Here is a 13,221-nt window from a genome sequence, read left to right on the forward strand (position 1 = left end):
GTTCCAATCGTAGTCCACGTGGATCGTTAAGTATGAAAAAGTAAAAAATTTTTTTTTACAAAAACTCATGTCGACCTTTTGACCTGCCGACCTAGAACATGTCGACCTATAGTGGTCGACCTAAACATTGTCGATCTAGACACTGTCGATCTTCAGACCGGATCCCTTAATTACTCACAGGCACATTTTAATAAGTCCGCAGGTGGAGTTAATTATTTCACTTGTGATTCTGTGAGGAGACCTGCAAAACATACACTGTGTGGGGTAATGAGGACCGAGTTTGCAGATCTATGCCATAGAGTGTCTTTTACACAAAATGATGGTACAAGCAGCTGTCGGTGCTGACCATCAAATCAGCAGATGGAAACTAGTAGACTGAACATGTTCTCCAGCCCTCCACAGAGCAAGATTACCCCGTCGGTGGTATTCACCAGGGATCCCTGCAAAGGAATTTGGGCTTAGCTGACTGCGATGGGCCAGACACGGCCCCCTGTTTGGGTCACCTTGTTTAGCACTAGAAAGGAATAATTTACGAGTCACTAATGGTAGAGAATATCGGACTTGCACGGATGGTAGAGGATACTGGAAGATACTTGAAAAACTATACTGGGATCAGGGGTGGTCATTCCTAGTTGTTCGCTCGATGCTATTTTTAGTAGAGATGAGCGCCTGAAATTTTTCGGGTTTTGTGTTTTGGTTTTGGGTTCGGTTCCGCGGCCGTGTTTTGGGTTCGAACGCGTTTTGGCAAAACCTCACCGAATTATTTTTGTCGGATTCGGGTGTGTTTTGGATTCGGGTGTTTTTTTCCAAAAACACTAAAAAACAGCTTAAATCATAGAATTTGGGGGTCATTTTGATCCCAAAGTATTATTAACCTCAAAAACCATAATTTACACTCATTTTCAGTCTATTCTGAATACCTCACAATATTATTTTTAGTCCTAAAATTTGCACCGAGGTCGCTGTGTGAGTAAGATAAGCGACCCTAGTGGCCGACACAAACACCGGGCCCATCTAGGAGTGGCACTGCAGTGTCACGCAGGATGTCCCTTCCAAAAAACCCTCCCCAAACAGCACATGACGCAAAGAAAAAAAGAGGCGCAATGAGGTAGCTGTGTGAGTAAGATTAGCGACCCTAGTGGCCGACACAAACACCGGGCCCATCTAGGAGTGGCACTGCAGTGTCACGCAGGATGGCCCTTCCAAAAAACCCTCCCCAAACAGCACATGACGCAAAGAAAAAAAGAGGCGCAATGAGGTAGCTGACTGTGTGAGTAAGATTAGCGACCCTAGTGGCCGACACAAACACCGGGCCCATCTAGGAGTGGCACTGCAGTATGTATGTATAAAGAAAGAAAAAAAAACCACGGTTAGGTGGTATATACAATTATGGACGGGCTGCCGAGTGCCGACACAGAGGTAGCCACAGCCGTGAACTACTGCACTGTACTGTGTCTGCTGCTAATATATAGACTGGTTGATAAAGAGATAGTATACTCGTAACTAGTATGTATGTATAAAGAAAGAAAAAAAAACCACGGTTAGGTCACTGGTATATACAATTATGGACGGGCTGCCGAGTGCCGACACAGAGGTAGCCACAGCCGTGAACTACCGCACTGTACACTGGTTGATAAAGAGATAGTAGTATACTCGTAACAACTAGTATGACGACGGTATAAAGAATGAAAAAAAAACCACGGTTAGGTGGTATATAATACAATTATGGTTGGACGGACTGCCTGCCGAGTGCCGACACAGAGGTAGCCACAGCCGTGAACTACCGCACTGTACACTGGTTGATAAAGAGATAGTAGTATACTCGTAACAACTAGTATGACGACGGTATAAAGAACGAAAAAAAAACCACGGTTAGGTGGTATATATTATAATACAATTATGGATGGACGGACTGCCTGCCGAGTTCCGACACAGAGGTAGCCACAGCCGTGAACTACCGCACTGTACACTGGTTGATAAAGAGATAGTAGTATACTCGTAACAACTAGTATGACGACGGTATAAAGAACGAAAAAAAAACCACGGTTAGGTGGTATATATTATAATACAATTATGGATGGACGGACTGCCTGCCGAGTTCCGACACAGAGGTAGCCACAGCCGTGAACTACCGCACTGTACACTGGTTGATAAAGAGATAGTAGTATACTCGTAACAACTAGTATGACTGACTATGACGGTATAAAGAATGAAAAAAAAACCACGGTTAGGTGGTATATATTATAATAATACAATTATGGATGGACGGACTGCCTGCCGAGTTCCGACACAGAGGTAGCCACAGCCGTGAACTACCGCACTGTACACTGGTTGATAAAGAGATAGTAGTATACTCGTAACAACTAGTATGACTGACTATGACGGTATAAAGAATGAAAAAAAAACCACGGTTAGGTGGTATATATTATAATACAATTATGGATGGACGGACTGCCTGCCGACTGCCGACACAGAGGTAGCCACAGCCGTGAACTACCGCACTGTACACTGGTTGATAAAGAGATAGTAGTATACTCGTAACAACTAGTATGACACTATGACGGTATAAAGAATGAAAAAAAAACCACGGTTAGGTGGTATATATTATAATACAATTATGGATGGACGGACTGCCTGCCGACTGCCGACACAGAGGTAGCCACAGCCGTGAACTACCGCACTGTACACTGGTTGATAAAGAGATAGTAGTATACTCGTAACAACTAGTATGACTGACTATGACGGTATAAAGAATGAAAAAAAAACCACGGTTAGGTGGTATATATTATAATAATACAATTATGGATGGACGGACTGCCTGCCGAGTTCCGACACAGAGGTAGCCACAGCCGTGAACTACCGCACTGTACACTGGTTGATAAAGAGATAGTAGTATACTCGTAACAACTAGTATGACTATGACGACGGTATAAAGAAAGAAAAAAAAATACCACGGTTAGGTGGTATATAATTATACAATTATGGATGGACGGACTGCCTGCCGAGTGCCGACTGCCGACACAGAGGTAGCCACAGCCGTGAACTACCGCACTGTACTGTGTCTGCTGCTAATATAGACTGGTTGATAAAGAGATAGTATACAACAATATACTACTATACTGGTGGTCAGGCACTGGTCACCACTAGTCACACTGGCAGTGGCACTCCTGCAGCAAAAGTGTGCACTGTTTAATTTTAAATTAATATAATATTATGTACTCCTGGCTCCTGCTATAACAACCTGCAGTGCTCCCCAGTCTCCCCCACAATTATTATAAGCTTTTATACATTGATGTGCAGCACACTGGGCTGAGCTGAGTGCACACAGACTGAGTCACACTGTGTGACTGCTGTGTATCGTTTTTTTCAGGCAGAGAACGGATATAGCAGAGAACGGATATATTAAATAAAAGTTAACTTAACAACAACTGCACTGGTCACTGTGGTAAACTCTGTCTGCACAATCTCTCTCTCTCTCTCTCTCTTCTAATCTATTCTAATGGAGAGGACGCCAGCCACGTCCTCTCCCTATCAATCTCAATGCACGTGTGAAAATGGCGGCGACGCGTGGCTCCTTATATAGAATCCGAGTCTCGCGAGAATCCGACAGCGTCATGATGACGTTCGGGCGCGCTCGGGTTAACCGAGCAAGGCGGAAAGATCCGAGTCGCTCGGACCCGTGAAAAAAAAAGTGAAGTTCGTGCGGGTTCGGATTCAAAGAAACCGAACCCGCTCATCTCTAATTTTTAGCAGAATTGCTAATAGGCTAAAATCCGGCAGTTCTGCGCATGCGTATGCACTGCAGGGCGCACACGCTAAGCAATTTTACACAAAACTATGCTATTTTACTCACAGGCGAACAAAGCTTTTCAGTCGCTCTGTTGATCGGAGAATGATTGACAGGAAGTGGGTGTTTCTGGGTGGTAACTGAGCGTTTTCCGGGAGAGTGCTAAAAAACGCAGGCGTGCCAGCAGAAAACGCAGGAGTGGCTGGAGAAACGGTGGAGTGGCTGGCCGGACGCTGGGTGTGTTTGTGACGTCAAACCAGGAACTAATCGGACTGAGGTGATCGCAATCTTGGAGTAGGTCTGGAGCTACTCAGAAACTGCAAGGAAATACTTAATAGCAAAATTGCTAATCTTTCGTTAGCAATTCTGCTATGCTAAGATACACTCCCAGAGGGCGGTGGCTTTGTGTTTGCATTTCTGCTAAAAGTAGCTAGCGAGCGAACAACTCGGAATGACCACCACGATCCCCAGGAACCGGATAGGGTTGCTGGAAAGCAGAGAGACAATGCTCACACACAGAGCTGTGTGACTTATGGCACTGACAACCCTGGCCTTGCATAGGACGCTTTATACCCAAGGGTTGTTCTAGATTGGCTCGAAGTGTTAGCTGAGCTCCAGACTGGACAGGATTGGTTAGAATCATACAACCTGATACAGGACAAGATGGCAACGTCCATGCTGCTGGTCTGGCAGGAACTGCACTATGTGGAACCCCAATGGTGCACCCTGAACCCCACTCTGCACATATACATACACCAAGCAAGGCATTCCTGGAATCCTGCGATCACTGCCGCATGAATCGCACACCTTCTGGCTGTTACAGTGCGCCAGCGTCTGACCAGTGACCGACCAGGTAAGGGCGGGTTTTGGGAGCTTTACCCTGAGTCGTGACACAGCCCCTGTGGGTTCCTGCTGCAGTATTGCATAGTGAGCGTCACCTGCATAGTATTTCAGGTGGAGCTCACCGGATCAGGGTATCAGAATGTTGACGATGTGGAGTACTCCATCTGCAGGGTGCAGGTAACTATATATTTTTTTCCATAGGGCAGAAGAAAGAGTATGATGAAAATATCTGAACTGTCACGCATCAAGGTCCCAGTCCCCATTATCAGGTCCGGCAGTGTCGCATCAGGGCCATCCACATGGCTGCAGGTTGCATCCCTGACGACTGTGCTTGTTGACCAGCATGGTGGTTGGCATTTGCGCCATATACATTTCCTAAGTTTGCGGAGCATGGGCGCCACCATCTTACTTGCAATCATGACTGCACTGACCAACCAGAGTCCTGCAACATTGCTTACCTGCTCAGCCTATTGTTGCTCACAGCGCACTATACAAACCTGGCCTAGCAGTGTGAACAGTGCAAAACAACTTCTCTTCTGGTTCTGTTTGCATTCTGCTCCTGATTCAGTCACCAGCTTCCGGCATTACTATACATTGCTATACTGTATATTGTAAATGACTGAGGAGGCACTGGCTAGTACCAAAGCCAGATTTACACACAATATAGAAAGATTAATGTGTGTATTATCCAGCTTCTGCCCCATACTGCCCCACTCGATTACTGCGATCTGTAGATGAAGGACTTTTAGCAGTACCTAGAATCTCCCATAATTCATCTGGGGGTCAAGCTTTTAGTCATGCGGCTCCGACTCTATGGAACTCACTTCCCCGCACAGTGCGAGAGGTCCCAACTATAGAATCCTTCAAAAGTAGACTCAAGACTTTCCTGTTTACTCAAGAATTTCCATAATGTCCCTTTTAGTATCTTCATGCTTCTGTATTTTATGAAAAGCTGTTGTGTACTTCATTATTTTCTGTACTATATTATGCTATGGGGTATATGCAATTGCGGTCGAATTCCCGAAATTGTCGAATTTCGGGTCATTTTCGCCAAAAAAAAAAATTCGCCTATGCAATTCAGTGCTTTCCGACCAAAAAACGGACTTTCAAAATTCGACTTTTTGAAATTCGAATTTTTGCAAATTCGACTTTTCTGCAATGATACAAGTGCTGCAATTCGACCAAAGCATATTCAATTCAAGTTTGAAAATTCGACAGCAGTGCTTTTAGACAGCAAATTCGTCATTTTCAATCCGCCACACTTTGGAGGGTGAAAACAATAAAAAAAATTTTAAACATGTTTTTTTTGGTGTTTTTTTTTTTTAGGAATAGCATATCTATTTATATTAGAAGGGATTAGGTACTTTTTTTATTTTTTTTGGAGGCACAAATATTATTTATATATTTTTTAAAATATTAATTTTTTAAATTTATTTTTTTATTGCTGGAACGGTAAAATCCTTTAAAAAAATGGCGTGGGGTCCCCCCTCCAAAGCATAACCAGCCTCGGGCTCTTCGAGCTGGTCCTGGTTCTAAAAATGCGGGGGAAAAATTGACAGGGGATCCCCCGTATTTTTAAAACCAGCACCGGGCTCTGCGCCTGGTGCTGGTGCAAAAAATACGGGGGACAAAACGAGCAGGGGTCCCCCGTATTTTTCACACCAGCATCGGGCTCCACTAGCTGGACAGATAATGCCACAGCCGGGGGTCACTTTTATGCCGTGCCCTGCGGCCGTGGCATTAAATATCCAACTAGTCACCCCTGGCCGGGGTACCCTGGGGGAGTGGGGACCCCTTCAATCAAGGGGTCCCCCCCCCCAGCCACCCAAGGGCCAGGGGTGAAGCCCGAGGCTGTCCCCCCCCATCCAATGGGCTGCGGATGGGGGGGCTGATAGCCTTTTGTGATAATGAAAAGAATATTGTTTTTTCCAGCAGTACTACAAGTCCCAGCAAGCCTCCCCCGCAAGCTGGCACTTGGAGAACCACAAGTACCAGCATGCGGGAGAAAAACGGGCCCGCTGGTACCTGTAGTACTACTGGGAAAAAATACCCAAATAAAAACAGGACACACACACCGTGACAGTAAAACTTTATTTCATACGTCGACACACACATACTTACCTATGTTCACACGCCGACATCGGTCCTCTTCTCCATGTAGAATCCACGGATACCTGAAAATAAAAGATCAATATACTCACCTCAGCCATGGTCCAGAGATACATCCACGTACTTGTAGAAAAAAACAAACCGCAAATACCCGACCAAACGGACTGAAAGGGGTCCCATGCTGACACATGAGACCCCTTTCCACGAATGAGACCTGTCAGTGACAGCTGTCACACAAAGGTCTCTAAAGCCATTCAGGAAGCGCAACTTCGTTGCGCTCATCTGATTGGCTCTGCGCGTCTGAGCAGACAGCGCATCGCACAGCCCCGTCCATTATATTCAATGGTGGGAACTTAGCGGCTAGCGGTGAGGTCACCCGCCGGTCAGCGGCTGACCGCGGGTTAACCCCACCGCTACCCGCAAAGTTCCCACCATTGAAAGTAATGGAGCGGCTTTGCGATGCGCTGTCTGACAGCTCAGACAGTGCACAGCCAATCAGGAGAGCGCCACGGAAGTAGCGCTTCCTGATTGGCTGAAGGGACTTCAGTGACAGGAGTCACGTGATGTCCCGGCATTCGGGAGAAAGGGGTCTGATGTGAAAGCATGGGACCCCTTTCAGTCCGGTATGGAGCGGGTATTTGCGGTTTGTTTTTTTGCCAAGTACGTGGATTATCTCTGGACCTGGATTTACCTCTGGACGCTGGAAGGTGAGTAAAAATTTTTCACAGGTACCCTCGGATCGTCGGAGACCGTGGCAGTCGGCGTGTCAACATAGGTAAGTATGTGTGTGTCGGTAGTGTGTAATAAAGTTTTACTATCAAGGTGTCTGTGTACTGTTTTTATTTGGGTATTTTTTTTCCAGTAGTACTACAGGTACCAGCGGGCCCGTTTTTCTCCCACATGCTGGTACTTGTGGTTCTCCAAGTACCAGCTTGCGGGGGAGGCTTGCTGGGACTTGTAGTACTGCTGGAAAAAACAATATTCTTTTCATTATCACAAAAGGCTATCAGCCCCCCCATCCGCAGCCCATTGGATGGGGGGGGGACAGCCTCGGGCTTCACCCCTGGCCCTTGGGTGGCTGGGGGGGGGACCCCTTGATTGAAGGGGTCCCCACTCCCCCAGGGTACCCCGGCCAGGGGTGACTAGTTGGATATTTAATGCCACGGCCGCAGGGCACGGCATAAAAGTGACCCCCGGCTGTGGCATTATCTGTCCAGCTAGTGGAGCCCGATGCTGGTGTTAAAAATACGGGGGACCCCTACTCTTTTTGTCCCCCGTATTTTTGGCACCAGCACCAGGCGCAGAGCCCGGTGCTGGTTTTAAAAATACGGGGGATCCCTGGCCAATTTTTCCCCGGATTTTTAGAACCAGGACCAGCTCGATGAGCCCGAGGCTGGTTATGCTTTGGAGGGGGGACCCCACGCCATTTTTTTTTCCGGGTTTTTCCCGTTTTTTTAAATCGCGGCAAAATCCGCCAAATCGGCCGATTTTCGCCCGCGGTTCTGGCGAATCCGTTTTTCATTGAATATGGTGAATTCCGGCAGCCACCTTCCGGAATTCACCTGTCGAATTAAGTCGAATTAAAAAACGGCGAAAAATTGCCGCGATTCGCTGTGAATTGCATATACCCCTATGTATCTGTTAAGCACCTTGAGTCCTATTGGAGAAGGAGCACTATATAAATAAATTATTATTATTATATACAGTATTCAGACTCAGGGCCTTATTCAAGTTAGGTGTTAAGGTTAGGCACCCCTGGGGAAGGATAGGGTTAGGTTTAGGCAACTCCCCGAGAGGGGTTAGGCGCAAAGGAAGGTTAGGGTTAGGCTGCGGGAAGGGTGCGTTAGGGTGTGGGAAGAGGGGAGAACACCCCTTACTCACCCCTGTCGGTCTTCTCATCAGCGGGATCCCGGCGTCAGTGTTGCAAATGCCAGGATCCCCTGCTCTGGCATATCATACTGATTTCCTGTAAAGCAAGTTTGGAGCTCCATGGGAGAAAAGCGCTATATAAATAAAATTATTATATCTATCTATCTATCTATCTATATATGGACGTGCGGTGAGAAAAATGACTGAGGAGGCACTGGCTAGTACTAAAGCCAGATTTACACACAATATAGAAAGGTTAATGTGGGTATCATCCAAAGGTTCATCAGTATAAAATACAGGAAATTTGGTGAGTTTTGATCAGCGATGTGTGGAAAAGGGAGGCAGGAGAGACACTGCGAAGGTTTACATATTGCACCAGTATCCGATTTAAATGGTCAACCTCGTAACTCTAACCACCAATTTCAAATAGTGTGAGCACCCGGCGGTACCTCATCCACAGACCGACTACATTCCCATACAGACAGATCACGGGCTCGCAGTGCCACAGCCTCTCTGACCACTGCCCTGGCAGTGTCACGTAAATATATACGCGGTTACACTGTGTATAATAACACTGGAGACACCAGCAGCACGTACACAGAGCAGCCCCGCCTCACACAATAACTTAGCAATAACCTCTAGGAACCCGCTGTTGCTAGCGACGCCGGCGACTCTATGTCCCAGCGCCGCCGGCCCGGAAGTACGTTTGCCGGAGCGCTGACGTGACGTCACTGGCAAGATGGCGGCGCACATGAGCTGAGAGGGCACAGCGGGCGCAGAATGAGAGGTACTTGGGCTGCGAGTCTCTAGGATCACCTGCTTCTGCATTGTGCAGAGGAGTGTATCTGGTGTTGGGACATTGGTGTAGCTGACAGTATGCACATAAAGCCTCAGCTGCAGTTGTGCTAGGACACTGCTGGGATTTATGGTTACATCAGTCTGTAGGTGATGTTCATTGCGGTACTACCGGCTGTTTGGGGTTTATATTACTGTGGTGATGATGGGTCCTGTCGTCAGTATGGCAAGCTGGCACACCCACGCTGTGTTCAATAGCCATGATTTCTCATGTCAGCCTGTACAGTGTGGAGCACATTCATATCAGTGATATGAAGGAATTGATGTGGATGGCCAAATATTATCTGTAAAACACTGCAGAATTTGTTTGGATGCTATATAAATAATGATGATAAGGAGCACAAAAGTATCACACAGAAAAAAATCTATTCACCGGGCCTAGTAATGTTGCTGAGGCAAGTGCCTCTCACGGAATACATACTATTTACCAGGGGGCGGGATGCTGGCAATCAAGATCCCGACCGTGGCATCCCACCCACCAGAATGCCGGCAGCAGGGTGAGTGCTATGAGTCCACTTGTGGGCACACTGCGCTCGCCACGGGTGGACACCCACGAGTGGGAATAGCCCCTGTGCGCCACAATTCCGATTGTTGGCTGTCTGGATTCTGGCGTCTGTATCTTGACTGCTGGGATCCCAACAGCTGGCAAATTGATTGCATCCACCTTACACATCTTACCAGCTGCTAATAAATTGTGGGCTGCATTTTTAGCTGGGTCGATGCGACCTGGGACCCGTTTACCGCATACAGATTATATCATCTCCTAGCGCCAGTACTGCTCACTTTTCTACAACATATTGTCTAATTTGTTGCATGTTTAAATATGCCTTTTAAGGAGAACAGAACTGTCATTTGTTCTGTGTGAAGTTTTCTTTATGTTGCAATTGGTTAAAAGTAATTAGCTGCTGGTGCCTATAGTCTAGGTCAGTGGTTCTCATACTCTGTCCTCAGGACCCCAAACAGTTCCCTTTTTCCATGTCGCCTGCAGGAGCACGGGTATTTCTCCCTGACACATTTTAAAAGATCCACAGGTGGAGCTATTATTTCAGTTGTCATTCTGTGAGTAGACCTGGAAAACATGCACTGTTTGGGGTCCTGAGGGCTGAGTTTGAGAAGCTTTGGTCTAGGTAGTCGGGCTTATTAAGTGAATTGAACAGATGAGATCACCAGATAAGGCTTTTTAAGGGACACCGTTGACTGATACATCAAATCAGTAAAACAGTTGAAAACGATTAACCTGGCCTCTTGTAACATTTATGACGTTGCACAGTGAATTATATTACAGTATTTTATTATAGCAAAGCTTAGGGCTGTGAATCATTTTAGAATACAATGGGGGGAATTAAATTGTTTTACCCTAGATGGCACTCGACGGAGCAGTTCAATAGTTGCTCAGTTCGGGCTTGAACAGCTGCCAGAGCAGACATTGCAGCTTGCCCCCGTATTGGCAAGCTGAAATGTGTGAAAAGTGACCTGTTTGGTTGCCTAAATGTCACTTTTTGCTTTGCATCCAGCACTTTTGTTGGGTTTAGACGTTTTTTTATGTGGCTAAACCGGGCATGGCTGGGAATGATCAGCACAAATACAAAACAAAACAGTTGATTTGCTCTGCGCGATCTCCCATTACTTTAGACGGGAGATCATGCGCAGAGCTGGTGCTTAAAACAATTGAATTCCCCCTCTGTTTGTCACCCAGACTAGTCCGCTAATTATAATCTAAAACACATAAATCCTACTGGTTAATGCTAATGACTTGCAATTCTAAATTTATTGTGGAATACTGAAAATAGAAAAAAGGAGCCAGTCTCATCACCTCTAAGTTCCTATTACTGTGCACTAAAAGGCAGCTCAAAAATATGTATACGATACCGTATATGAGGCATAATTAATCAAACACCCCTTTTGTTTGTTTGAGTAAAGCGGAAGAAAATATGTATTTTCTTTCCCAATAATGTCAACACAGCTTGTGATATGGTTCTGACCCTGTTTAGCTATATCCCTTTTCCACTGCCTAAAAAACCCGGGTAATTGGCGTGTCTACCCCGGACACTGCTTGGTGGAAATGCCTCCTAGGAAAAAATCCCGGGTCTACTGAACCGGTATTTTTTCCTGGGTATCTAGCAGGGTTTTAGTGGGTAAAACCCGGGAACACTGTGATGGAAACAGCTTACCTGGGTTTTTTGACCCAGGTAATTACATAAGCCGCTGTTTGGTCCTTCCAGTCATATCTACTTTCATGCCAGAAGTGAGTTTATATGTAATTAGACGCCCTATCTCTTAAATGTTATATGTAATTAGATGAGCTGATGTATCTTTTATATATTATGCGGAATAAACTCATCATAGTTTGAAGTAAATGTACTGTATAGTCACTATAACATTATATAACATTCACTGTTATTTTCACTTGTCTGAGAAACAAGGCAGATACTTATATTTAATCCATGTAGCAAGCTGCTAATAATAATAATAATAATAATAATAATAATAATAATATTGTTAGGCGCTATATATATCCATCTCTGGCATACTGCTAACAGCATAAAATAAAGGTGAGTTAGTTATTATGGCCATTTTCAATGATAACTACAGGTTTTGCTGGGTTTACCCAGGTTCAGTGGAAATGGAGGTGACCTTGGAATAACCCGGGACAAAGGTACTGTAGAAACGGGGTCTAAGCCGGGTACGACCCGGCAAAATGCTGTATAAAATAATCCAGGGACAGACCCAGGATTTTGGTGGAAAAGGGGTATAAGGTGAAAAACTTATACCCGAACTGTTATGAAGAGCCCTGCACATTATATGTATGTCATATATACTTTCTGCAATGTCTAGGAGACTCCTGGATTAAGAGGAGACCTCCTAGACAGGTTTGGTATATTTTGTCAGCATTCATAATGTTGACCTGGTTGCATTGTTAACATACTTGACATGTCGCTATTGACCATGTTAATATTCATTATGTCAATGGAATGTCGTGATGATTGGAATGTTGACAAAACGTTTAAGCAGTGACTTGCCTTATTTGGTAGGTCCGGCGTGCCCAACAGTGTCTTTTCTGGATCTGGAGTTGACATCACGATGACTTCCGGCATCCAGCAGTGACCAGCTCCGTGAATTCTTACCCTAACCTCTATCCCTTAGCCTTAAACCTCCCCTACTGAAACTTAACCCTAATTTCACCACCTGCAGCCTTATCCTAGCCTAACCGTAACTGCTGGCACTCTGAGATTGTCTGTATTTTGCATATCGACATTTCACATTGTGAACATGTTGACATTATGCACATTTAAACAATGTTGACATAACATTGTAAATGTCAACATGAATACTGCATACCCACTTGGACATCAGAGAGAACAGGTATTTCTCTTGTATGAGGCCACAACCACCTCTGTGGACGCTAAGAAAGAAGTGATGTGATGACACTATTAGCACTGTACATATTTACTCTGCCCATGGGATGGCCCCTTCTCTTCTCTAGGATGTCAGGTGTCAAAGGTAATCAATTTTCTCTAACGTCCTAAGTGGATGCTGGGGACTCCGTCAGGACCATGGGGTTTAGCGGCTCCGCAGGAGACAGGGCACAATAATAAAAGCTTTAGGATCAGGTGGTGTGCACTGGCTCCTCCCCCTATGACCCTCCTCCAAGCCTCAGTTAGATCTTTGTGCCCGGCCGAGAAGGGTGCAATCTAGGTGGCTCTCCTGAGCTGCTTAGAATAAAAGTTTAAGTTAGGTTTTTTATTTTCAGTGAGTCC

The 13,221-nt window shown here is 45.6% G+C and overlaps 1 protein-coding gene across 2 annotated transcripts in view; it reads left to right on the forward strand.

Annotated features, from left to right (window-relative positions):
• The first annotated feature begins 9,257 nt into the window (after positions 1 to 9,257).
• Positions 9,258 to 13,221, forward strand: part of LOC135056166 (protoheme IX farnesyltransferase, mitochondrial) — a 316,437-nt gene continuing 312,473 nt past the window's right edge. The window contains exon 1 of one of the 2 annotated variants that reach the window (XM_063961020.1): positions 9,258 to 9,395. In XM_063961020.1, coding sequence (XP_063817090.1) covers positions 9,389 to 9,395 — 7 coding nt within the window. In that variant the 5' untranslated portion in view covers positions 9,258 to 9,388. Of the gene's footprint in view, positions 9,396 to 9,422; positions 9,550 to 13,221 lie in introns of those variants that run through there. The other variant, XM_063961019.1, reaches the window with a different exon arrangement.

Source organism: Pseudophryne corroboree, chromosome 3 (genome assembly GCF_028390025.1).
Source record: "Pseudophryne corroboree isolate aPseCor3 chromosome 3, aPseCor3.hap2, whole genome shotgun sequence".
NCBI classification, from domain to species: Eukaryota; Metazoa; Chordata; class Amphibia; order Anura; family Myobatrachidae; genus Pseudophryne; species Pseudophryne corroboree.